The 24,715-nt window shown below is 38.5% G+C and overlaps 4 protein-coding genes across 7 annotated transcripts; 1 reads left to right on the forward strand and 3 right to left on the reverse strand.

Moving 5' to 3' along the window:
- The first annotated feature begins 128 nt into the window (after positions 1 to 128).
- On the forward strand, positions 129 to 2,295 carry LOC148928442 (protein HEADING DATE REPRESSOR 1-like). 2 transcript variants are annotated; one of them, XM_089056222.1, is made up of 3 exons: positions 129 to 367; positions 1,577 to 1,893; positions 1,979 to 2,295. In XM_089056222.1, exons 1-3 carry the CDS (start codon positions 274 to 276, stop codon positions 2,183 to 2,185), a joined length of 618 nt encoding a protein of 205 aa, XP_088912348.1. In that variant the 5' UTR covers positions 129 to 273; the 3' UTR covers positions 2,186 to 2,295. The 2 variants fall into 2 exon arrangements, with proteins under 2 accessions (XP_088912348.1, XP_088912349.1); XM_089056223.1 differs by having other exon boundaries at positions 129 to 271.
- Positions 2,296 to 2,430: 135 nt separating this feature from the next.
- LOC148928443 (uncharacterized) lies at positions 2,431 to 9,409 on the reverse strand. Of its 3 annotated transcripts, XM_089056221.1 has the most exons (7): positions 9,163 to 9,409; positions 8,341 to 8,610; positions 8,082 to 8,255; positions 7,792 to 7,898; positions 5,057 to 5,382; positions 3,053 to 3,278; positions 2,750 to 2,964 (listed from the first exon to the last, which is right to left on the reverse strand). In XM_089056221.1, exons 1-7 carry the CDS (start codon positions 9,277 to 9,279, stop codon positions 2,901 to 2,903), a joined length of 1,284 nt encoding a protein of 427 aa, XP_088912347.1. In that variant the 5' UTR covers positions 9,280 to 9,409; the 3' UTR covers positions 2,750 to 2,900. The 3 variants fall into 3 exon arrangements, with proteins under 3 accessions (XP_088912346.1, XP_088912345.1, XP_088912347.1); XM_089056220.1 differs by having other exon boundaries at positions 2,431 to 3,278; positions 8,341 to 8,607; XM_089056219.1 differs by having other exon boundaries at positions 2,431 to 3,278.
- Positions 9,410 to 15,621: 6,212 nt separating this feature from the next.
- On the reverse strand, positions 15,622 to 17,440 carry LOC125194983 (glucan endo-1,3-beta-glucosidase-like). Its single transcript, XM_048093192.2, has 2 exons — positions 17,377 to 17,440; positions 15,622 to 16,474 (listed from the first exon to the last, which is right to left on the reverse strand). Exons 1-2 carry the CDS (start codon positions 17,438 to 17,440, stop codon positions 15,834 to 15,836), a joined length of 705 nt encoding a protein of 234 aa, XP_047949149.1. The 3' UTR covers positions 15,622 to 15,833.
- Positions 17,441 to 17,905: 465 nt separating this feature from the next.
- Positions 17,906 to 22,729, reverse strand: LOC148928444 (WRKY transcription factor 22-like). Its single transcript, XM_089056674.1, has 4 exons — positions 22,723 to 22,729; positions 22,093 to 22,336; positions 21,638 to 21,758; positions 17,906 to 17,932 (listed from the first exon to the last, which is right to left on the reverse strand). The coding sequence occupies exons 1-4, from the start codon at positions 22,727 to 22,729 to the stop codon at positions 17,906 to 17,908; spliced, it is 399 nt and encodes a 132-aa protein (XP_088912800.1).
- Positions 22,730 to 24,715: the final 1,986 nt, after the last annotated feature.

The following is a 24,715-nucleotide window of genomic DNA, read 5'->3' on the forward strand; positions in this document are numbered from 1 at the left end:
TTGGTTGAGGGACTGAGGGGCGAGAATGAGAAATGAAATGATTATTAGCGTAACGATGGAGTAATAACGTTGAATATTATGCCATTGTCTGCGAAAATAAAATGGGACAGCGACAAGAAAGAGGTACACGAAACGATGCAAATACCAAAGCGACAAATCCCAACCGTCAAATTGTCTCTCTGGAATTCTCCTTGAACAAAACGGGCCATTAATATTTTTGTGGGTGACCATAAAACTGATGCTGAATTGTTGAATTAGTGAATCTTTTGAGGTATGATGGCGGAATCAGCTGCCGCAAACACTCTTAATGGCTTCTCTCCGGTTTCTTCTCCTCCGGTTTTATGGAAATCTAGGAAAAGATTTGCTGGTAAAGAGAGGCTCTTTCAACTAGTGTGTGACTATGTGAAATGCTTCTAATCTGATCTTGTTTAGTTTCATCATTTGCATGCAGTTTGAGGCAAGAATTAGAATCAAGACTTGATTTTTCACATGTTTCCTTACCTAAGGATATTAATTCTTTGTTTAAATCTTACACATGTCATTAAATGTTATCGTGTTTTGACTATATTATGTACCTAAATTTGTAGAATTTTGACTTGATTAATTAGATATTGGAATTGTCTTTATTCACTTGTTGATTAAGTTTGAGCTGAGATTCTTCAGTCTTAGTAACACTGAGATAGAAATTATCTGAAAATGTGTGTAGAGATCAATCGGTTATACTCCCTCCGTTCCATAGTAATAGGGGCATTTTTCCATTTCCGTCCGTTCCATAGTAATAGAGTCATTTCCTTTTTTAGTAAAAGTTATCACATTTTTCCATATCTACTTTACTCTCTCTTACTTTTTTCTATCTTCATCTCTCTACCTTTTTCATTTTTCCACTTTATTCTCTCTTTACTTAATTCACCTAACACAATTTTTCTTAATCTCCGTGCCAAAAAATTTTGCCTCCATTACTATGGAACGGAGGGAGTACTATTCTAAATGTGCCACTCACCCCTTATGATCTACTCTTTTAGATGAGATAGATCATCATCAAATCTATCAAATCGATGTGAGATAGATTTTAGAGATTTTAACATACACATTAGACTTCCATCACGTGGGTATGAAAGAAAAGAGATAAGAACCATCATTGATGTGGGCCGGAATGAACATCGGTCTTCCACTCATGAGGTAGATAAGAGTCAGCATGGACCCGCTTATACCGTATTAGAAATGGGTCACTCTCCCCCTTTAAAATGCTCTCTTAAAGGGAGATTTAGACATTTAACATTCACCAAGCTGATATGGGATGAGATTTAGACATTTAACATTCATCACTGTTTATTCAAGCAATTCAAACAGGTTTTGCACGAATGTAGTGCAAGCTTGCAGTTTGAACATTTAGTGACAAGAATTCAGTTTGTTTTCATTTGTGGAAAAGCCGATGCTAGCTATTGTAGTTTCGGTATGCTCAAGGATCCCCATGTTTTCACCTCTTCGCTTGTATCTTGTATGCATTTTGTATGTGCATTAGATTGTCAATACATTTGATCGAGTGTTCCAAGGACATTTTGCTTCATGATCACAGTTCGGGCAGCTAGTGTGAAGAACATGAACGAGACGGTAGATGGCTCGAGTGCAGAAAAAACCCCAGAATCGTCAGCAGAGGAGAAGCAGCAAGAACTGAACAGCCTCTCAGAGAAGCGCAAGGCTCTGTTTGAACCGCTAGAACCAGTGATCAACACCAACGGGAAACATCCTTCTGCAGAAACCCTACTCCCGCCTCCCGACTTCGAATCAGCAAGCTACCCAAAGGGGTGGCTGATCGGGAAGAAGCGGAAGCTGGTGAACGTGGATGTTGTGGAGAGCATGCGGAGGATCGCAGTGCAGGAGATGAACCGGAAGGTGGTGTCTCTCGAAATAATCGAACACCTTACTCTGGTTCCATACCATGCCCATTGTTTGATGTTGTTTGATGGAATGTGTGCAGGACAGGGAAATCGATGGGCTGAACGAGCAGCTGGAAGAGGACGCGCGATGCCTGGAGCACCTGCAGCTGCAGCTGCTCGATGAACAGAGCAAACGGGCAGATGTGGAGAGACAAAACACAATGCTGCAGAGCCAGATAACGATGCTGATGGACATGTTGCAGGAGAATGAAGCAGTGGAGGATGAAGGGACACACACAGATTCATAAAAAAAATTTATTCTATTTGTAAATTTTTTAAGAAAATGTGAAAATGTGCAAGACTGAAAAGAGGTGTGAGATAGTATTTGTCAATGATAAACACAAGTTTTAATACATAATTGATAAATTATGAAAGAGATAAGTGGATAATTTGAAAGAGAAAGGTTAAAAGTGAAATTAATTATGGGTAATTCTTTACTTTTAGTATGAGATTAATCTTTTGACGGACATATAAAAATAGACAAGTAAGACTATTTATCTCGTAACGGAGAGAGTTAAACATTTTGACAAATCAACAGTAATTACAAATTTTGCCGCAGTATGGTAATCAAAACAAGCAGGAAAACCAGAGATATATCCTAATGCCAACTTCAAAACATAAATAATTACAGGATTCATTATCAATCTTCATTTCCGAATCCTCAAACTACACAAACGTTGACAAAAGACATACAACTATGTCGCATGTACAAATCACCGAGACACGCATATGCGTCAAGTCGCCTGCATCACCGAGCTTGGTTTCCATAGTCATCAGAAATGTTGAAGAAGAACTGCGGAAGAGACGCTATCCTAGGGAGATTAAGCAGCAGCTCTCCAACAGAGTCTTTCCTTGACATGGATGACGCCTGGTTTGGGCCCGAGACATCTTCACTATCTCCAGCCTTCTTTTCTGTAGACAACGAGCCATCACTACTCGATTCATCATCTTCTCCCTTTTGCATCAATGACAGATTGATGTTGTTGTCCCTTTTAAGCTGAGTGTTGGAACCTGAAGGGGCGTCTTTCTGCAGGAGGCAGCAAAGAGAATCGACCCTAGACATGAGTGATTTCTCGTCCGAGTCTGGCAAGATTTGATTTTCACTAAACAAGCACCTTTTGATGTCATCCAAGATTTGGAGGCTCTGCCATTCCTCACTTGAGAGAGTAGGATTGTCAGATGTGCCCTGTTCTGATATGCGATTCTCAAGATGGCTCACTAAGTCACTCATCGACATAGAAGAATGGAGACCAGGAGCCTTGACCTGATCCCAATTGCTGAACTCCTTCAGTTGATCAATTCTGCTGTTTTTTATATCTTCAACTGACAGTGTGCCCCTAGCTGTGTGAATATGATGAGATGAATTAAACTGTTAGAACTCAAACCTGAAAGAAGTTTTATATTTTCAAATAAAGTTAAACTATAGTTCCAACTGGTCATATTTAATTTCACATGATGAATACATATTATTGTACAATTGTACAATATGTATACCCACAGTTAATAGTTACAGCAATCGGAGACAAAAGTAAATCTACACACATCACTAGTGCTGAATTCGAGGTTTTCCAGCTGGAGAAAAGAGAAGAAAAATACCCTGTATTAAAAAAGAATTGACTTCCCAAATATCAACAAGAAGAACCTCATGACACAATCTAATGCAGTATAAGAGGAAGAGACTCATTTTCCCCAAGTCAACCAAATCTCAAGCCCCCAAATGCAAAATGACACGTTATAAATTTTTCGAATATAACTCCAATCAAGTAGCCATATTGGACTGCCACGCATTTCTTTTACGAGGTAGCAATTACCATTTAAATAGCATCTTTTTGTTGACTTCTGGCCAGTTCCGGTTCCAAGAAATTGGAAATGTAACGCGGTTCCAGTTTGGAACCGATAACTGGCATTACAGTTGAGGGTTTGGCCGGTTTTAGCTAGCTCCAGGTTCCATTTGCGCCTTCCCAATTTTCTTAATTTTAAATCCTTTCCTTTAATCTGTTTTTCATTCTCCCCCTAGCTCTTCTCAACGTTGCTCCGACCTCTTCCCCCATCGCCGTCCCACTTCCCTTCTTTTCCTTACCTTCTCTTCCTCAAAATTAGCAAAACCTCATTTTCAAAACATGCCCCCAACATCAAAAACTCCACCCACCGTTACTACTGACCACACCTTCCCTCTCTCGCCATGCCCCTCCCCCTTCTTTTCCTTCCCTTCTATTCCTCAAATTACCAAAAACCCTTCCTCTCCAAACCCGCTCCCAGAAGCCAGAAAATCCATCCATCAATTATAATCAAGCAGTTTTCAGTTTCAAAATTTCGATCACAAACAGGGTCAGGTAGAACTGATATACTGGTTCCGGTTCAGCCGACTGCCATGGTTATCGGTCGAAAACCAAAATCATCAGTCTGGTCCAAGCCGAACCGACGGTTTGGATAAAGAAGTAGTGGAGTGGAGTAGCTAATAAATGTATTATGATCATTTTTGTCACATTTATTGCTCTAGTCTTTTCATTAGTCTTTTAAGTCTTATATATAGTTCCCTTGAGGATTGAGATGGATATCTATCATCTTGAGTTTAGTATAACTAGGGAAATTTCCGTAGGTCTTCTTAAGAGAATTATCACTTGTTTCACTTGGTTTATATCAATCATATTTTCTGTTCTTACCATATACCATGCCGGTCTCCCTCACCTCTTTTTATATCAAATTATGTTGATAATTGCCTTGATTAGAGATTTGTAGAAGAATGGCCACACAAGATGCACCATTTAGTTGGGGAACTCATGTAACCAACTTTTTTTAACAGTTGCCTTTAACTTCAAGAATCAAGTATGAAGAAATTATACGCCTAGGTACATCCGTACATATTTAACAAAACAAAAACTACTAATGGACACAAAAGTTCATCAAATATTACCCCAAAGCTCACCAATTTGTTTTGGTAACAAAATATAATAGAAAAAAGCATGTGCGAAAGAATCAACAAACAAAGCCATGTACATAGAGAAACCAGACAAGAGGCCTAAGTAGGAGTATATTTACTCCAACCATGTCAATATCAGGTTTACTATATAGGCACACATAAAAATTAAAAAACACTTTTATTCAAGTGATAACCATACCTGAGCTTGGAGACGGTGTTTCACGGGTGTAGGATTCTGAATGTCTGCCAAGAACATCTACATCATTCTTTGAGGATGATGATTGAGGCCCTGATGGTGAAGCAGTATCCTGCAAGCTGAAGAAGGAAGGGCTTCCCTCCCTATTCAAATCAAATTCATTATTGTTTTCACTTTGATCGTCAAAGACAGGAATCCTGGGTTCGAAATATGGAGATTCTAGTTTTGTTTCCCCTTGCTGGCTAAGAAAGTTCAAGCGGGGATCACACTGAATGAGTTTTTCAAAATGTTTCCCCAACAAGCCTTGTGGGCACTCCAAAAAGTGTTGTCTGCAACCAAAGGAAAAAAACGGGTCAATGGTATGGAAAGTTTTCATGCCATTAAACAGTCTATCATCTCCGAGAGAGAGTTCTTATGCTACAACACAATAAATATGGAAAACCAAAATATACACAACTCATTTCAAGCACCATCCAATGCGAGAGAAGAAGGGGACTAGATACCCATAGTTAAATTGAAAATTTCAGTTGGAACTAATCACCACACAAGTACCAGCATTAGTTGAATACACAGGCATCGTAAGAAAGCTGGTTCACTATACAAAGGATTACAAAGAAGATCAACACCATCAGGTCAAGCAATATGACAACCAATAAGACCCTTCCTACCATTCTGCTCTAACATATGAATTTTCATTTGGGAAGAATTCTGAAGCTGAAAACAGAATATTTAAAAGGACAAGAAATTATGTTTATTAGTTTATGTGTCTTATCAATTGGCTTGGTTATTAGAGAGAAAATTAGAGTCATTTTTATCATTTCTTATCTAAGATTATACTCCCTTCATCCGCCAAAAAAACATGCCTACCCCTCTATTTTCATCCATCAGCTAAATAATGTTTAATCTACTTTTGGACACTACCCCACAAAATCTAATTCCATTATCAACCTCACTTTACCAATATTGGGCCCAGCACTAATATTTTAAAATAATTTGAGACCCCTTCCTCTCCTCGCGAACAGTACACAATAATGAGAGACCCTTCCTCAACTAATAAACACTCAACTAAAATTATTAAAACATGTGTCACTGATGTAAACAATCACATGTTTTTGGCGGACGGAGAAAGTATTTTATTTCAAACTTATCTTTCATAATTGTGTAAAGCACACAAGTGTAGGAACCCAGTATACAACGCCGCAAAAGTCTCCAATTGTAACTGCTTAGGATCCATGTTTGTTTTGCCAAAGTGGTTACCCAAACTATTACAAGTGTTTTTATGCCTATATACGAACACATTAAAGTGAAGTGGGACTTGCAATGACTCTCAGTTCTTGACAGTGACACAAAATTCTCGTCACGTTTCTTTCTATAAAGTCAGTCTCAGGAGATGGTTCTTTAAGGTGCTGTAAAACAGCCCAAACCCACTAGTAGGCCCAAATAGTACTAAGAATGTGCCACAAGCTTCACCAACAATTACTTGACTCCATTCACCTTTTGCTAACATAGTTAACCTAAGTTGTAGGAAGACGGAAGAGTACATATTTCAAATCAATATCCATCTGGACTAACATCCACACCTCCAGGGTGCCCCCAGACACTTTGTAATCCCGAACCTAGAATGCAGGACCCATAAGCGACACGATACCACAGCGGCTAGCAACTACTTATCATTCATCATTAGTTAACTAAATCAGTTGATCTAACTTGTTTGAAAAGTTTATTTATACACTTTCCAAGTAATGTGGAACATAAAATGTGCTTAGTCACTTGCATAGTTTTAAGCCAATTCATTTTTTATTCATTTTTAGAGTGTGAATAAACAAAGACGGTCCATGGACTTCCGTTTGCACGTACGCAGTCCGTGGACTTTAAAAATATCATTTTTGGTCCCTGGACTTAAGTTTGCACGATTTTGCTCCTTTAGCACTTTATTAAATTATTTTTGGACATTAATGCCCCCCAAGGACCAGTTCCATAGGGTTAAGAAAAGTATGCAGGTGTCCTCAATGGCTCGTGGGCATTTAAGTCCAAAAATAATTTTAGAAAAGTGCTAAAGGACCAAAAACATCAAAGTTCAAGGACCACAAATGATATTATTAAAGGACAGGGACTGCATCCGTGCAAATGGCATAGTCCAGGGACCATTTTTGTTGTTCACTACTCCCTCCGTTCCACAGTAATAGAGGCATTTCATTTTGCGCACTCATTTTGAAAATTTAATTATAAATAGTTAAAGTGGAGAAAAAGTAAAGTAAGAAATAGAATATTGTAGATAAGACTCTTCTCTACATTATTTTGTCTCTTACTTTACTCTCTCTCCACTATAACTATTTAATATCATTTTTTCAAAATGAGTGCAGAAAATGAAATGCCTCTATTTATGTGGAACGGAGGGAGTATTATTTTTAAGAGATATCAAAACAGAGACAAAAGAGAAATAAAAATAAATCAAACAATAATAAAAAACATGTCTTATGAAATATAATACCATGCAACCATCTCATATTAACATGGGAATCATGTCCAGGAGGACTTCTTTAGAAAACCCACTAGGTGACTAGCCAAAATATACAACTCCCTTATCCATGGAAATATGGCATAACAAACCAATATGTAGCCAGTGAGTATTAAATCACCTGGAACAGTAAACTCACTAAAGGATTCAAGAAACATGGAGAGGTTTACCAAAAACTTGATTTGAACATACTGTCTTTAAGCAGGAAAACCTTAGCTACCTGCATAGACTAGCTTGTCCACCAGTAAAATCTGATGTTGCTTGCCAAAGAGTGTGCTTCCTAGGTTGTGGATTAGTCTCTCTATAGAAAAGAGGTTGTCGTGCCAGCTGAAAAATAAACAGAAAAAGGGGTGTTAGGTTGTGGATTAGTCTCTCGAAAAAAAGAGGTTGATGTCTCAGCTGACAAATGAACAGAAAAAGGGGTGTTATGGACGCTGCAATGCTTATTGATGATGACTAAACATAACAAAGTCAAAGACAGCATTTACATCATAAGATAATGTTTATTACCACAACATCTAAAGTTCCAGGAGCATCGTCACTGTAGTTTGCCTTCAATGCCATAATATCAGACCACTGAATTTCAATTTTATTCTTAAGACCCCCATCAAGAACTTCCCAAACCAGCTTATGCTTTGCAAAATAACACTTTGCCACCAAGTCCCCTTCATATCTTGATTTATACTGAAAATTCAAAGGATTGTGAAAAAATCACACAAACATTCAGTGTTATTCATAACTTTTTCAAGCACAAAATGCCAAAAGTTACCTCCCAGGTACCGATTCTCAGAACTGAACCAGGAAAATTTGAGGCCTTCAACTTATCACCAGACGCGCCAGCAGCTCTCAAGGACTCCTTTTTACTATTACTTGGACTTCCAACTTTACTCACAGAGGAGTGGGACAGTTTAATTTGAATCAACTCCAGCAGTGATGGGCTTTTCCTTAGTCGCAAACCCAATGGACTTGGCTCATCAAGAGGATTGTATTGCGATGGTGGGACTCCGAAACCATCCATTCCTACACTCTGTTGCTGCTGCTGCAATGAGTTCAGGCGACCTTTCATCACAACCCATTTCAAACAATTCCCTTTTCATGAACTCTTCCCAATATTATTCTCTCTTACTTTACTTCTTCTCTACTAATTATTTATTGTTATTTTTTCAATAGAGTTCAGAAAATGAAACGCCTCTATTAACATGGAATGTAGGGAGTACCATTTACTCCAAAATTACTCTATCAAGCAGTCAGTTCCAACTCATCCTAGCCGTAACCAAGCAAAAATACCTTCCACTGGTTAATTAAATCAGTGGTTTCCATTTCTCCAAAATTAATATTATCTTAGTATTAAATACAGATCATCCCGAGGCCATCCACATCTCTATTGGAAACAAATTGAAATTCATAAACCTATAATTACATCCAAGAGAAAATTAATCGGCCAAATTAGTACATTTTCACACAGTCACATTACTCTTCACGGAATTTCAGTGTGACTTATTGCACGCCTCGTGTTCGATTAAATTTCTGAACACCACAACAATAATCAGAGCAGCAATAAACAAAAATTGTAGCGATAAGACATGAGTACTTTGGGGCGCTTGTGGAGTGGACCGTGCTCTTCCTCCAAACAATCCTCCACCTCCATCTTCACCGGCGTCTTCTCGCCGTGCGATGCCGATTCGTCGTTCTTCATCAACTGCACCATTTTTAGGATCTCGAGATGGAATTTAGAGTGGCTGGAAATGGAAAATCGAATTTTTTGCGGGGATTTTTGGCTATTTTTGTTAATTTGTTTTAATTAATCTGAAGAAGAAGATCGCAATTTTGGTGCGCGAGTTGAACTGGATTTGCTAATTTTATATGGGGGCGGCTACTCACACGTGTCGCTTTTACATGCTTCGGTGTTCACGGTGGCCTCGCACGTGCTAACCTGATTCATTTCGGAAACTATGCTTGATTTTTTACTCTTTTTAATGGCACATTAAACACGAGACGGATGTAAAAAATTAAGAACATTTAATTACATTGACTTTTCTTAGCTATATATTAAGCTCTGATTAATTTGAACTTATTAATGAAAGCCTACTGCAAAGCGGTTATCAAGTTTTATACGACACTCAAGTAAATCGTAATCAATAATTTGATGATTCTAAATTTGATACTCCTCTCTATGTGAAATATTGTTCACGTTTAACTCAATGTATATTTTTACAGTATCTCTTGTAAATAAATAGCAATTAGCAATCATAGTACTCTTTTCGTTTCACTATAGTTGAGGCGGAACTTTTAAGCACGGAGTCTAAGAAATGGATGTTGGGTGTGTTAAATAAATAGATAAAAAAGTAAGAGAAGGAAAAAGATAGAGAGAATAAAGTATAAAATGAATAAAGAAAATAAAATCGTTATTTTAAAACATACTACTCCCTCCGTTTAGAGTAAAATGAAGTTACAAAAGAAATTAAAGAATAAAGTGCACTATATCCGGTCTAGAGTAATCCCAATCTGCGGCTGAGGTCATCGATCATTCGCTGGATGCCTTCGATTTGAGCCGGGTTGGTCGCCTGCATCAGGGCGTTGTGCGCGTCCAACAACGTCCTGTAGTCGGAGGAGGCCACCAAATCGGTGTAGGCATGGGACGCAGCCGAAGTCTCGGTCGGGGTCGCGCTCGGGGCCGGGCTTGCGGCATGGTCAGGCGGCGGCGCGACGGATGTGGTCGCCTTGCCCTTGGCCTTGGCAGCCTTGATGCCAGGGGGACGTCGGGATATCGGAGTGCCGGAACTCTCATCCTCGAACACCGGATTGTTGAGGTCGATTGGAGACGCGCCGCTCTCGCTGCTTGTATAATCAGCGAAGGTGCGCTTCGACGCCCTTTTCTTCGCCGCCGTCGATTGTGGAATCATACCACCAACGAACTTCTGTTTCTCCTTCAAGATCGCCCAGGACTGGTAGTGCTTGAAGTCTCCGTACAATGACGTGTACGATCTCATCGCTTTGTCGCGCACATCGGACAAACTCTCGCCGCTGGCCTGCTCCCTCTCGCACTTGTCGTACTCCCCCGCGAACAGATTGACCTGCTTTTTGATTTGATCCAAGTGCTTGCGTAGCTGCTCCCTATGGCGCTTATAGGCGTGAGGCGGCTTGGCCTCATTGTACTTTTCGGCGATGTGTTCCCAATATTTCGTAACCTTTTGGTTGTTGACGAACACCGGATCCTTTGACACATTAATCCAACATCTTGTCAAGACGAAGGATTCGTCCGCGGCGTAGTTCATCCTTCCCGGGGCGAACTCTTCACACACCGCCGTTTGCGGCAACTTCTAGGCTCGTGCCTTGGGCCGCCTCTTCTTGGTGGCGGAGCCCGACGCGGCGGTGGCGGCGGCGGATGGGGCGGTGGGCGGCGGATCTGCCGCGAGAAGCAGCGGCGGGGGCGGCGGGTGTGCGGTTCGGAGAAGGCTCCATGTCTGACAGCCCGTACGAGTCCGTACTGAAGTCGGGATCGTACTGGGCGTTGGTGTCGAATGACCGGTAGTCGTCGGATTCTGTACCTCGGCATCATGCACCACCGAACATCGGACTATTCGGACTTGGGTAATCTCTGGGATTCATTTTGTTAGAAGTGTAGAATATGTAGTGTGAATTTGAGTGTGAAAGAAATGAAAAATGAGTGAGAAAAGTGAGAATTTCAAGGAAATTCCTCTTTCCAAGACAACTTACACCCCTGCTAGTGCTCACGAATTCACATATTGTCCTTAATAAAATGACTCCTTCTTAGCGTGTAGAAGCACCTCAAATTCGCTAGTCACTAGCAAACTTGATGGACTAATGAGAATCAGCCTAGATAATGCTTCTTAGATGCATATTTAAATGTAGGTAGAAAGTGATGAAAGAATCCTTAATTTGTTGTGTCCTTTAATCCCCACTATTATTCCAACAATTCCCCCACATTTGTTAGAGTCCAACGAGCTCATTTGTATGTAGGAAAATTTTATGTATTTGAGGAGGGACATTTAGTGTGGTTGGAGTGTATGATTCAAAATATATACATAAATATTTAAGGTTTGAAAGGGGTGAGGAGGGGCAAGTGCCCCAGCTGCTTCAAAGCTGGATTCGCCCCTCGTTATGTCTCATACTATAGAATAATACACAAAATTTTCTATGTTAAGAATTATACTAATAAAATAATTTTTTTAAATAATTCTTGTGTGAGTAATGTAAGAATTTTTGTTATTAAAGAATATTATGTTGAATATAATGACAATGATAAATTTACACACCACACCAATAAAGTAAGGATAGTGATAAATTACGATGCTTTTAATAACTATACGAATATCATTCCAGATGAGTGTTATATTGCTAACTCATAACTTAATTGTTAACCACAACTAAATAATAACCATTAGATATTCAAATTAAGAGCTTAGATCATTAATCCTTAAATGTCAATACAATCAACGAAAAATGTCAATAAGACCATAAGATTAATTCCAAAAAATATCAATAGGGGTATTAATGTCAATTAACTACATGTTTAGTTATAACTAACTTTTAAAAGAAATCACAAAACTTTAAATTTATATAACATATATCAAATTAAAGATAATTTCATAAGGATTCCAACGATATCCTACATGCATATGTTCCGACGTCAAAATTTGGAAAAAAAATTCGAATTTTTTTAATTTTTTCGTACAAGCAGAAATGTCAACATACTATATAAAATATGTTAATATAATACATGTAGAATGTCAATTTAAGCAATGGGTTAACATTCTTAAAGCATTGTGTTGACATTCACAAAGCATTGTGTTGATCTTTTTGAAACACTATATTGACATTTTCATCCAAAACCCTAATTTGGAGTTGTTTTTTTCCTTTTTTTTATTTTATTAATAAAAACGAAAATTACACATTGTAAATTATATACCACACGTTTTCTAAAATCCTATGGCCTTAAATTAGTTGTAGTTAGCAATTAAATGATGAATTAGCAATTGATCACTCCCCTATCATTCCAATTGTAAATTATGGTGATTTTTAATAATTTATGTTATCACCCACTACACAAATAAATGTTAGGGTTTTACATCAATTCTAAGCATTTCGAATTGAAGGAAGACATGAAATCGAGCTCTTGATATAGAAACAGTATAAGCTTTATTAGGATAATATTTTGTAGGAAGAGTACAATTATGTAATGAGTACTATTCAAATAAGTAAATCAAGAACTATCTTGATATCAACCAATCTTATTAAGAGGATAAACTGGAGTAATATTAGGATAAAACAAACCCCAATGTTGCTCTACCCCCGCGGGCTTCATACTCTCGTTATGTAGGCCTCCACTTGCTTCCCCGGCCTCCGCGGCGTCCCCTTACTAGACGCCACGTAGGCAATCAAATTATTCACGTACGTTTGAGCATTTACCACTCCCGCGTCCTTGCCTCCGTCACTCGGCCATCCAGTCTCCAACACGACGATCTCCACATCCCCGGCCCCGACCTTCTCCAATGCCGCGTACGCTGCATCCGTCATTGAATCGAGCAGGTTGAGGTATGTTGAAATTAGAATAATTAAATAGATTTTTAGTTAGCATTTCATTAGTTAGTTAGCTTTTTGCTTAGCCTATATATAAGGCTCTTAGTTGTAATTTGTTGTAACTTTGGAAAAATGTAGTCATTAATGAAATTTCCACTTTCTGTCTCTCTTCCCATCGTCGTCGGTTCCTCCCAATTTTCATAGCAGTTTCTTCTCCCTCCTTCAATGGAGTTTTTCTCTTCAATTGGATTAGTCATTTTCTACATGGTATCAGAGCGCAAATCCGCTGCGCGCCTCTGATTACCTCTATCTCTTTTATATTTTTTTTGAATCTTCATAGTTAGGGTTGTTGGAATTCAAGTTTTTTTTGGATCGGTAATCTGCCGTAGTTCTTCGGTTCTTCGACTCTTCATTGTTAGTGAGATCCTCACATTGCAGGTTTTCTCTCTCAATTTTCTCTATTCAAATCTCTCTGATTTTTCGGCATTAATTTCCACCGGATCTGATTTTTTTTTTTTCATTCTCATTGAAATTGTTCCGTTCTCTATCTTCTGATCTCTATTGAGTTTCAGTTAATCACTTTTTTTTGTTTTCACCGATTGTAATCGGTTGATCTCTCTGTGTTCGAGATATGTGAAATCTCATGTTGCTGAATATGAATATGTTTTCAGATCTCTTTTATTTTCCGATTGTATGTCGGATGCTTGTGTTTGCTGGATTTGTATGATCCTAGCTCATTACTTCATCTCTCTTTTGTTTTCCGATTGTATGTCGGATGTTTGTGTTAGCGGGATTTGTATGATCCTAGCTTCTTTGTTAGTCTCTAAGCAATGGTTACTTTCTGTAGAGCTTCTCTATTAGGCTTTAAGCAATGGTGAGGTTGTGTGACTGTTGTCGATGGTCTTGCGTTGGGTGTTGGGATTGGAAGTTGCAATTGGTGCTTGCAACAATTGGTGAATTTTTTGTTACAAGTTCGGAGTTGTGTCTTCAAACAATCAACATCTGCTAATGTGATGGTGTACCTGGCTACTACTGCAGAAAGCTCTTGTTGAGCTATATTGGAGGATTGGAGGTTGTTATATGGGTTGTGTGGTAATTTTGGCTGTACTCGATGCTAGTGAATGTTTTGATACAACAAGGTTTTACCATAATATGCAGCAACAGCTCCAATTGGTTTGCAAATGCTCAAGATGGATTTTCTCTTGACTTGAAGTCTCTGATTTCCTTGTTCGTTGCTTTGGCAAGATAGTTGCATTATAGATATTCTATGCTTCGATGTGGTGTTCGCATTGATGTTGTGCGTATTGGTGTTGTGATTGTTCTTAGTCTCGATGCTCAAGATGAATTGCCTGCTAAGGGGGAGTTGAATCAAATTTATTTTTTCAACTAAGCTAAGGATGTGTATGCATCTGCCATTCTGTGGTGTATCTGCTTCAAGAAGTATTGGTATGTTTGCTTCAAGGGTTGCATTTGTAGCTGTTGCACAGCAAAGAACTTGGCTATGAGTTCCACCAAAGTGATGGTTTGTACTTGATCAAGATGGATGCTCAGTTCCAGCAGAAGATGCTTAATTAGAATCTGTTAGAATAAATCTTAGTTGCTTTAGTTCTCTTCTTAGTTTGATGCTTCCTTTCCAAGATGGTAGCATTTTTTTGCTTCCATTTTGAGGGGGAGTGTTGAAATTAGAAAAATCAAATAGATTTTTAGTTAGCATTTCATTAGTTAGTTAGCTTTTTACTTAGCCTATATATAAGGCTCTTAATTGTAATTTGCTGTAACTTTGGAAAAATGTAGTCATTAATGAAATTTCCACTCTCTTTCTCTCTTCCCATCATTGACGGTTCCTCCTAATTTTCATAGCAATTTCTTCTTCCTCCTTCAATGGAGTTTTTCTCTTTCCAAATCGATTTGCCATTTTCAACATGGTATCAGAGCTTCAATGAATGTTTTGATACAACAAGGTTTTACCATAATATGCAGCAACAGCTCCAATTGGTTTGCAAATACTCAAGATGGATTTTCTCTTGACTTGAAGTCTCTGATTTCCTTGTTCGTTGCTTTGGCAAGATAGTTGCATTATAGATATTCTATGCTTCGACGTGGTGTTGTTCGCATTGATGTTTTGCGTATTGGTGTTGTGATTGTTTTTAGTCTCGATGCTCAAGATGAATTGCCTGCTAAGGGGGAGTTGAATCAAATTTATTTTTTCAACTAAGCTAAGGATGTGTATGCATCTGCCATTCTGTGGTGTATCTGCTTCAAGAAGTATTGGTATGTTTGCTTCAAGGGTTGCATTTGTAGCTGTTGCACAGCAAAGAACTTGGCTATGAGTTCCACCAAAGTGATGGTTTGTACTTGATCAAGATGGATGCTCAGTTCCAGCAGAAGATGCTTAGTTAGAATCTATTAGAATAAATCTTAGTTGCTTTAGTTCTCTTCTTAGTTTGATGCTTCATTTCCAAGATGGTAGCATTTGTTTTGCTTCCATCTTGAGGGGGAGTGTTGAAATTAGAAAAATCAAATAGATTTTTAGTTAGCATTTCATTAGTTAGTTAACTTTTTACTTAGCCTATATATAAGGCTCTTAATTGTAATTTGATGTAACTTTGGAAAAATGTAGTCATTAATGAAATTTCCACTTTCTTTCTCTCTTCCCATCGTCGACGGTTCCTCCCAATTTTCATAGCAGTTTCTTCTTCCTCCTTCAATGGAGTTTTCTCTTCAATTGGATTTGCCATTTTCTACAAGGTAAGTCCTCGCCCCGTCGCGAACCGCGGTCTTTCCCGGACGGAAAAGCGCGTAGTCGAGATCCACGTTGGCCGGTTCCCCCGCACATGCGAAGTAAGGGTACACATTCACAAGCATAGGGTACTTCTTCGACTGCAGGAATTTCGCGATCTGAGTCATTACCGGTTTCGCGGCGGCGGAGAAATTGCCGGCGGAGGGGGGGTAGGAGGTGGAGAGAGGCTGCATCGAGATCGTGGTGGAGACCGCGATGTTTACATTGGCGGCGGCGAGATTCTCCATCGCGGCGGGGATGTATTGCGCGAGATCGTCGGGGTAGACCTCGTTGCCGGCGGCGATGCAGGTGAATTTGACGGAGGATTGGTGGGGGAGGATGTTGGCCGCTACCCAGGCGGCGGCGGCAGATTTGTTGGAGGCGAGGGGTTGAAGGTCCCCGTTGAGGGTTCCGACGATCACTGAGATGCCGGAGCCGTGTAAGGCGGTGAGGACGGCGTTGTTGGGTTGGAAAACCCTAATTTTGGTGATTCCAATTTGTCGAAGGCGCGCTATGGCAGCAGGAGGCGGCGGAAGGTTGTTACCAAGGAGGCCGTAGTTGACACCAACGGCAGCCTCGCCTCCTATCGTTACAATTAATTGAATTTGGAAAAAATAAATACTTCGTCCATCCGATAATAAATGTTACTGTAGTACATTCTTTTGTCACACATTTTACTATTTTTTGTCTTAAACCTAATATACTTATAAAAAAATAGATTTATATTTCTCTAAATTATTTTACTCTTATATTATTATTATAAAATTAAAATATAATAGTGAGACTTATGTTTTATTAAATTTTTCTCACTTATATTCCTTCACATTTTTAAAAGTCTTGACGACTCGGAGTAGAACACATAATGTCGGAAGAATGAAGTAATAAATTAAAGAGCGAATTATAAAAAAGCTATGAACATTTGCATCTTTAAAAATTCTATCAAAATAACCATGACTTTTAAATTTGTTAGCTATTTTCCCATACGCTTTAATTTGAGTAGAAACATATACTTCCTTCATCCCACTAAAGATGACCCACTTTCTGTTTTGATTTGTCCCAACCAAGATGACTCATTACTAAAAGTGGAAACATCTTTTATCTCTATTTTTACCTTCTCTTTTACTTCACTCTCTCTACTCAATACATAAAATAAAGTTGCATAAAATCCCATGCCGCCCAAGGAATGGGTCATCTTCCTTGGGACGGAGGGAGTATCACGCAATGGTCAAAATTATGGTTTATATTTTTGTTCTAATCTTCATTAATTTTGTACACACTTAGTAATTACTCAGTCACGTCACTTATTTTAGAGGTGTACAACAATATATATACACATAAACAATTTGAATATTTGTTGTTGAATAATTGCAACTAATGTTAAATTTTAATTATACCCTAAAACATATGAAAATGATCAAACTTAATGAATTTTGAGAGTATTTTACTAAATTAAATGACACTGGATAGGAGTGGTTGCTTTCTCACCTGGATGATTATGCAGCATGACAGTGAAGAAAAGTGCCAAAGAAGAATAGAAAAGTAAACCCATCGTAAACCCATCGCAAACCCATCGTAATACGTTTGCTAGATAGGGATTTCAAAGGATGGGTAGTAGTGCTTGTTGTATGATGTATTTTCTCAATTTTATAGTGGAATATCATGATGATATTTTATCATGGATTGTAGCCTATTTGCTGAAGTAATTTTTTTTTGTTTGATGTATTTTCTCAATTTCATATTTTCATGATTAAAATTTATTATGGGATAGTAACCTATTTATTTTAGGGTGGGTTTAATTAAATTATGGAGTACTTCAGATTGGCATGCTTTATCCAGTTAAAGGGTTGTTTTTGTTTCTTATGGATTACAATATTGATTAGGAGTATTATGGATAGACTGTACAAATATAATTAGTCCAACTCTATAAATATACTACAGACTGTACAAATATAATTAGTCCAACTCTATAAATATACTACACCACGTTTTTGTGGGGACAACCGGACAAAATTATTCAGACAGTAGAATTGAAGAGACGTGTCTAGAATTCAATTAGAAATTATTATGGGATGATACTATAATTATGTTTGAGAACTCATTGAATTAATATGACTGGAATTGAATTAAAAATAATTGAACAATCAAATTGTAAATGTATTATTGAATTCAAGATATGACACTGGAATAGAATTAATTGATAACATTGTAAATATTTTATAGAACCATGAAATATAACTTCAATGGATTAAAAATAAGAGAAAAATGATAAAATTATAAATATCTTATAAAAGTTCTGAGATACTACTATGTTGGAATTGAATTAAAAATTACCGAGAACGGATGAAATCATAAATATGTTTGGTATTGAGGTCATGACTTAATTGAGGTCTGAAAAGACGATGAAGGGATGACAAGGAGCCAAATCGAAGTTGGGATATGATTCAAACAGTAATCAACCTATCAAGATTGTTGGGTTTTTTTTTGAATAATTATGTGGTACAAAGATACAATAACCGAACATAATAAAATCCAATGAAGAATGAAGATAAAAGTACAATAAACTGAATTGAAATAACAAAAATAATAATCGAAACTATAACCGTAAAGATGTAAGTCGAGTCGAGTAGTCCTCTTTCCGCAAGACGAGATACGCCCCGGTAGTGCTCTCGGATTGGCGTGTCGTCCCCAAAGATAAAACGGCTTCGTCTTGTTCGTTGTACCACCACAAACATAACAAGCTCCGACGAACTGGATGATGGCGAGGGCAGAGCTTCGACGGAAGACTATGCACAAAGAGTGAGAGAGCTATGCAATTGATATGCAATATGGTTGTGTCTAGTGTTGTGTAGAGAATGCAATGGATGCATGTCTATTTATAGGCCAAGTCCACTCATGGGCATTGATGGAGTCAACGGCCATTATGTGTGCCATGATGGCTTTGACTGTAACCGCCGGGGGTTACTAGCCGTTACGGGAGCTAGAGGAGACTGATGCATCTAGACACGCTACACGACGAGGTTCATCGTGAACCTTTTGGTCACACGATATGTCGGGGTCCATCGGGGACCTTTTGTCACCCGCTATGCGTTGCGGTCCGTCGTGGACCGCTTAGGACCCGCTATATGTCGGGGTCCACCGTGGACCTTTTAGCACCCGTTGTGCACTTGGGTCCACTATAATTATTACACGTAATAATTCATCTTATTAAATTAATGTTTAATAAGGTTCTCTCCACCAATATGAGATAATTAACCCTTTTAATTAATCCCTTAGTTTTATCTCATAGCTCCTTTATAGCTCACCACTGTGACAAACTTTAATTCATAATTTCTCATTCACCGGGAATCGGTTTAGAGAAAATGAATATACCACGGACATCTATTCCAAAAGTAGATCGTCGCTGTTACATTTAATTTTACAAAATTAAATGTCTCGTCACATTTATATTGGTCAAAGTCCATTGACCAAACACGATTCCAACAAAGATAATTTTCAATGTTCATCTAAGACCACCATTATCTTCAATTTCGAAGAGCTTCGCGTAGGTATCTTGCACACCTCAATCAGAGCCCGGTTGAGAGAGTTGTGACAATTTTATGAAGAGTACGCAGAGCAATGCCGAACCATCCACTCGCTGGCAGAACTAACTCCAGATCGGTCCCAGCAACCAGTTGGCAAGTTCAGACACGATTTTGAAGTTTTTTCATTTTTTTAATCATTTGTAGCCTCTAGTATAAATACCTGGCTAGGGTTTGTGATGAGGTAGTTTTTTTCATTGTTTTTATTTACGACTCATTTTATGCACGTGTCTTCTTCTTTGAAGATTTATCCCCTCATGGTTGCATTCAATCTTTTGGTAGACTAAAATAAATGTTGAGGTATATTTCGCTTGTTTTTTTGCTACTAGTATAGTGGAGTCATTTAGGTTTGGTGAAAGTAACCTTTAAATTGTCTGTATTGTTTTGAAGAAGGTTCAAGTCCGAAACTATTAATCTAATTGACAAAAATCTTCTTCTCTATCTCTTTATCACAATTTTAATTGCTTCATTTCTTGTTAGTTATTGTTGAAATTATTGAATATTTGCAGCAATATTTATAGACTTGTGGGTGTTTTCCTTCATATGGTACTCCCCCCGTCCCAAGAAAGTTGAGTCGTATTCCTTTTTAGTCCATCCCAACAAAGTTGAGTTATTTCCTTTTTTAACAAAAAGACAAAACACTAATCACTCGTACTTTATTCCATCATTTACTTTATTCTCTCTTTACTTTCCTAATTTTTTCATATCTCCTACTTATTTAAAATAAATTCTTAACCTCCATGCCCAAGAGTTTTGTATCAACTTTTTGGGACGGAGGGAGTAGTATTTTTGGTTTAGAAAAGTAAGTCTCGGAGAAGCATGCTTTCATCGCCCGCTTTCAGCGGGTCACTGACTTCATCTTAGCAGATTGCTGAGAGTGTTCTGGAATCCTCAGACGGTCTCGGAGAAGAATAGGGATCGCTGAATTTCTCGTTGGTTGCTGACTCATGCTCGGCGGTCGATGGTCAAAAATTCGCTACAAGCACAATTTTCGAGATGGACTGGCGGACCGCTAGTCTGGTCCATGTTCTCCAGAATCGTTTTTGACATTTTTCTACTCTATTCTATGTCTATTTTGCACATTTCTCACAAAACATGTCAACACACCAAAATGCATAAAAAAATGCAATTAGAGGTTATAAATCCTTCTCTGGAGAGCCTTGGATATGGATAGAGCTGCCCTTTACCGAACCGACGGTTAAAATCGAAACCGTAATCGCCGGTTATGGTTATGAACCGAAACCGCGAGAAATTCAGAACTAAAACCGTGAATTTTAGAATCGCGGTTCGGTTCAGGTTCCAAATTTTTCGAACTGAAACCGTGACCGAACCGCTGGTTTCGGGCGGTTCTGAACTGCCAGTTAACCGTGGTTCATGGTTCTGAACTGCCAATTAACCATGGTTCACGGTTCCGAACCGCCAATGCAATGATAAATTTAAACATAGTTAATCCTTATATTACAACTATACTCCATTATGGTAATAACTTTATAATAACTTTTACGTATGGAGTCTATGGAGTATGGATCATTATTAATAAATATTTATCAACATTGTTTAATAAAACTTAGAAGAATTGATTACTTTAAATAAAGCATAATACTCTAATTAACATTGATTAATGAATCGGTGGTCTTCAAAATTGATTAGTTGAGTCTTCAAAATTAATTGGTTGGCGGTAGGTGATGGTTGCACTATTCAAAATTGATTGCACAAAACACCATTTCTTTTATTTGTATTTATTTATTTATTTTTAAATGATTTTAACTTCAAATTTGATCTCATTTCCCTATTTTTATCTATAAATACTCTCTTCTATCCTCACTTACACACACCCAATTCTTGAGTTAACAAGAATTTCTCTCTTCAATCTCTCAATTCTATCTCTTTGCCTCATATTTCTCATTTGTATATGTAAATTGTAAATTTGATATCATTTTCACCTTACCCATCTTAATTCAATTTAAACTATCCATTTTCTTGTTCCAATTTATTTTATAATTTCAAATTACATGGCAAAAAAAAATTGAGGAAAAAAACCGCAAAACCGAACCGGAACCACTACGAATCGTCCGAAAATCGGCGACTGGGAACCGAAACCTAAACTGTGAAACAGCCTCACGGTTCGGTTCCGGTTCCATATTTTCCAAAACCGTCGGTTCATGAACCGTGGGCAGGTCTAGATATGGAGAGCCTTTAATTGGTTTCTGGCCGTATTTTCGCCACGACCACACATCGGAAGATAGATTCTCGGCTGCCACGTGGCAAACCTTCTTGCTATAGCAGTTTCTGTAAAATACTCCCTTCGTCCCATAAAAATATGTGTACTTTCCATTTTCGTCGTCCCACAAAAATATATGCATTCCATTTTTGGAAAGTTATATCAATTTAATAATATAGGTCTCATTATTCACTAACACTACTTTAACTATCATTCTCATCCCCTCTCTTACTTTACCATACCATTCTCTTCGTCTCTCTTACTTTACCTATTTTGTCTTAATTCTCGTGTCATACTCATTGCCTATATTTTTATGGGACGGAAGGAGTATGTAGTAAGAAAACTGCAAAAAAATTGAAAAAAAAAAATCCAATCTTGTAATACAAATCCAGACTAAAATACCTTCTTTTGGACCTTGGGGTGGGAGTGTGAGATGCAGTAATTTTTGGGCCATTTGAAACAGAGAAAGGCTGTTGCGTTTGCGGCGATGGCGGATCTTGCGATACTAGACGGGTGGTCGAAATTGGCAAAGAAAAAGGGATTTCGGATTTGGGGAAAAAGGGTTTGTAGAGATTTTCTCGTACGACGTCGTTTCGTCTGGGCTCGAGCAGATCTTGGAAGGAAGAGACCGAGAAGTTGCAAGTGCCTTCTTATGAGTATGGAGAGATTCAAAGGATCCGGTGTTGTTCGCTGCTGCGGCGGGGGAGGGGGCGGTGAGGGCGGCGTAGCCTCTTACGATGGCGTGGAGATCTTATAAGGGTTTAACCCCTTATCAAGTAGGAAGATAGGAGAAAGTCGTGAGGGAACCGAGCTTCGTCGATCAATCTAGAAACTAGAGTTTGCAGAAAGAAAATAAACGATAAAATAAGTAGAGCAAAATATGTTATTTCATTGATTGATTCTCAAATATAACAATAGGCCTATTTATAATACTAAAACTAAATTAATGAATAAGAAAACTAATATATGAAAAATATATGCAATCTCTAATTTATCTAACTAAATAAGCAACTAAATAATAATCGTATCAACTCCCCATGGTTAAAATCCCCCTAGTCCTTAAGGTGGAAACCAAGAAATAAGGAGGCGTTCCAACTCGGAAACTTTGCTATCCAGAAACACTTCAAGAAGCTCTTGATGCGCATGTGTCTCCATCCCATGGCTTGAAAGTTGCCAATACAATTTCCCGACACATGCCAGCGCAATTACCAATCTCAGTTTACTAAAATTCATGTCGGCACCACTTATCATTGCCACTACCGTAGGACCCGTGAGACCATAGTACTTGCAATAGGCCTCAGCTCCAGCTAGGGAAAGTTTTAAAATACTCCTTATCTCTTCATACATATCCTCTCTTGGTGCACAAATAGCACTACGGCTAACAAGATCCATCCCATTATATTGCAGATGCAGTGTAACAATGAGCACTCCCACCAATTTAAAAATATTGTCAAAGAATTTTGAGTCTCTCCAACTTTGGAGTAGTAATCTTGCAAATCTGGGAACAGCACAAGCTGCTACATAAACATCAGCCCTATGGAGTTGTTGTTTAGTACCCTTGGGCATGGCAAGCTCATGCACATGTACACTTCCCCATCAGCAACTTAATCATAAGGGATTTGTCTGCATCCCCACCTCAAATGGAACCTGCCATTATTTTCCAAGATATAGTTTTTGATTTGACCACTCAAATAAACATCTGGAAAACCGATAAGCACGCGAAGTATGGAGACCTCAATTTGAGTAGCACAAGGGGAAAACTTAGTGAGCATACAACGTGCACTAATAGTATCACAGTCGATGAATCCCTGGGCATAAGCAACATGATCCTGCATAGCTTCCTCTAGATCGACCAGAGCCTTTACAACTCGACTAAGGGTGAGAGCCAATGCATTACCTGCTTTATCGAAAGGCTCCAGTTGCATTGTTATCAAGAATGTGCTCATCCCAAGTGGTTCTCCAATTGGAAAGCTGAAATCAAGTTCGCCAATTGTGTTGACAAAAGTGTGAGTATGATTCTTCACAAACAAAGTAGAACCGCACCGACACATCGAATATCCTTTAAGAGTTCTGACATATGTCTCAATTCTTCCGCGAAATCGTTTGCAGCTGCTACAGCTATATTTGCATGACTCCCAATCTGCCTCATCAGTCTTATAGCTCCATTTAACAAAAAAATCTTCACATGTTTTGTTCTTACAAAGTACTAGAACAGGAGGTGATGTCTTCTGAAAACATCTGAGAAGGTAAATGCTCGTTGCCTCTTGTTTGACACATTCAACTTCTTGAATCCCATTCAAATTTGCCGCACCATTTCGTCCTACATTTACCATGACAGGTTTTAAAATTGCACTTCTTGCAAAATTCTGAATCTCTTTGCACAAGGTGGTGTAAAACAAAAAACTCCGTCTGTGGCCCTTGAAGTGATAAAAAAACGTCTCTAAAACCATCTTCAATAACCAGATCCTCCAAAACGGCCAGGTCGAAAGCATTGCCCACAGAATCCACCTTTGCTAGCTGCGTGACTTCATCCAACACATGGAAATTCATACTTGGGAAAGGAAAGTCGAGAAACATCTAACTCTGGCGTGACAACCCCTGCTTTCAATCCAACATTAGTCACCTTTGACTTAGCAACGCTGTCTTTCTTCTCCTCGGAGATACATTTACATCTCATATCTAACTCCAATAACCTACCACCGTCATCCATAGCAGACTGTAAATAATGAACCCTATGAACCTCAAATTGGAGGTTGAATGGATCATTACGTGTGACTCTTGCGAGAGTGAATGGTGATATACGTCTATCCCAATCGTGCGTGTAATTATTCTGCACTAACACATGGGGATTGTCAACGCGTCCATGAATGCCTAAACGCGGCGTGTCATCACGCGGAGGGATGAACCGAGCATCAGCGTCCCGCACTGTTGAACGACGACTAATAATTGCAACATCACCACCCTTGGGGTTGACAAAATCACTAGGAACATCTTCACAATTATTTGTCTTGTCCGTGACGAAGTT

The sequence above is a fragment of the Salvia hispanica genome, chromosome 4 (assembly GCF_029641045.1).
Source record: "Salvia hispanica isolate PSC_SH4W2 chromosome 4, Shi_PSC_v1, whole genome shotgun sequence".
Taxonomy (NCBI): domain Eukaryota; kingdom Viridiplantae; phylum Streptophyta; class Magnoliopsida; order Lamiales; family Lamiaceae; genus Salvia; species Salvia hispanica.

What these genes read in the sequence shown, in the direction of transcription:
- LOC148928442 (XM_089056222.1), top strand. Translation starts at nt 274, where the DNA reads ATGATGGCGGAATCAGCTGCCGCAAACACTCTTAATGGCTTCTCTCCG. An exon ending in ATCTAGGAAAAGATTTGCTG is followed by an intron (nt 368 to 1,576) that starts GTAAAGAGAGGC and finishes TCATGATCACAG; the next exon opens with TTCGGGCAGCTAGTGTGAAG. An exon ending in TGCAGGAGATGAACCGGAAG is followed by an intron (nt 1,894 to 1,978) that starts GTGGTGTCTCTC and finishes GAATGTGTGCAG; the next exon opens with GACAGGGAAATCGATGGGCT.
- LOC148928443 (XM_089056219.1), bottom strand. Translation starts at nt 9,279, where the DNA reads ATGGTGCAGTTGATGAAGAACGACGAATCGGCATCGCACGGCGAGAAG. An exon ending in CTGGAACTTTAGATGTTGTG is followed by an intron (nt 7,899 to 8,081) that starts GTAATAAACATT and finishes TTTATTTTTCAG; the next exon opens with CTGGCACGACAACCTCTTTT. An exon ending in GGACAAGCTAGTCTATGCAG is followed by an intron (nt 5,383 to 7,791) that starts GTAGCTAAGGTT and finishes CTTTGGTTGCAG; the next exon opens with ACAACACTTTTTGGAGTGCC.
- LOC125194983 (XM_048093192.2), bottom strand. Translation starts at nt 17,440, where the DNA reads ATGGGTTTACTTTTCTATTCTTCTTTGGCACTTTTCTTCACTGTCATG. An exon ending in CATGCTGCATAATCATCCAG is followed by an intron (nt 16,475 to 17,376) that starts GTGAGAAAGCAA and finishes TTGTAACGATAG; the next exon opens with GAGGCGAGGCTGCCGTTGGT.
- LOC148928444 (XM_089056674.1), bottom strand. An exon ending in ACCCCAAGGTCCAAAAGAAG is followed by an intron (nt 21,759 to 22,092) that starts GTATTTTAGTCT and finishes AGTATTTTACAG; the next exon opens with AAACTGCTATAGCAAGAAGG. An exon ending in CATATCTAGACCTGCCCACG is followed by an intron (nt 17,933 to 21,637) that starts GTTCATGAACCG and finishes ATTGAATTCTAG; the next exon opens with ACACGTCTCTTCAATTCTAC.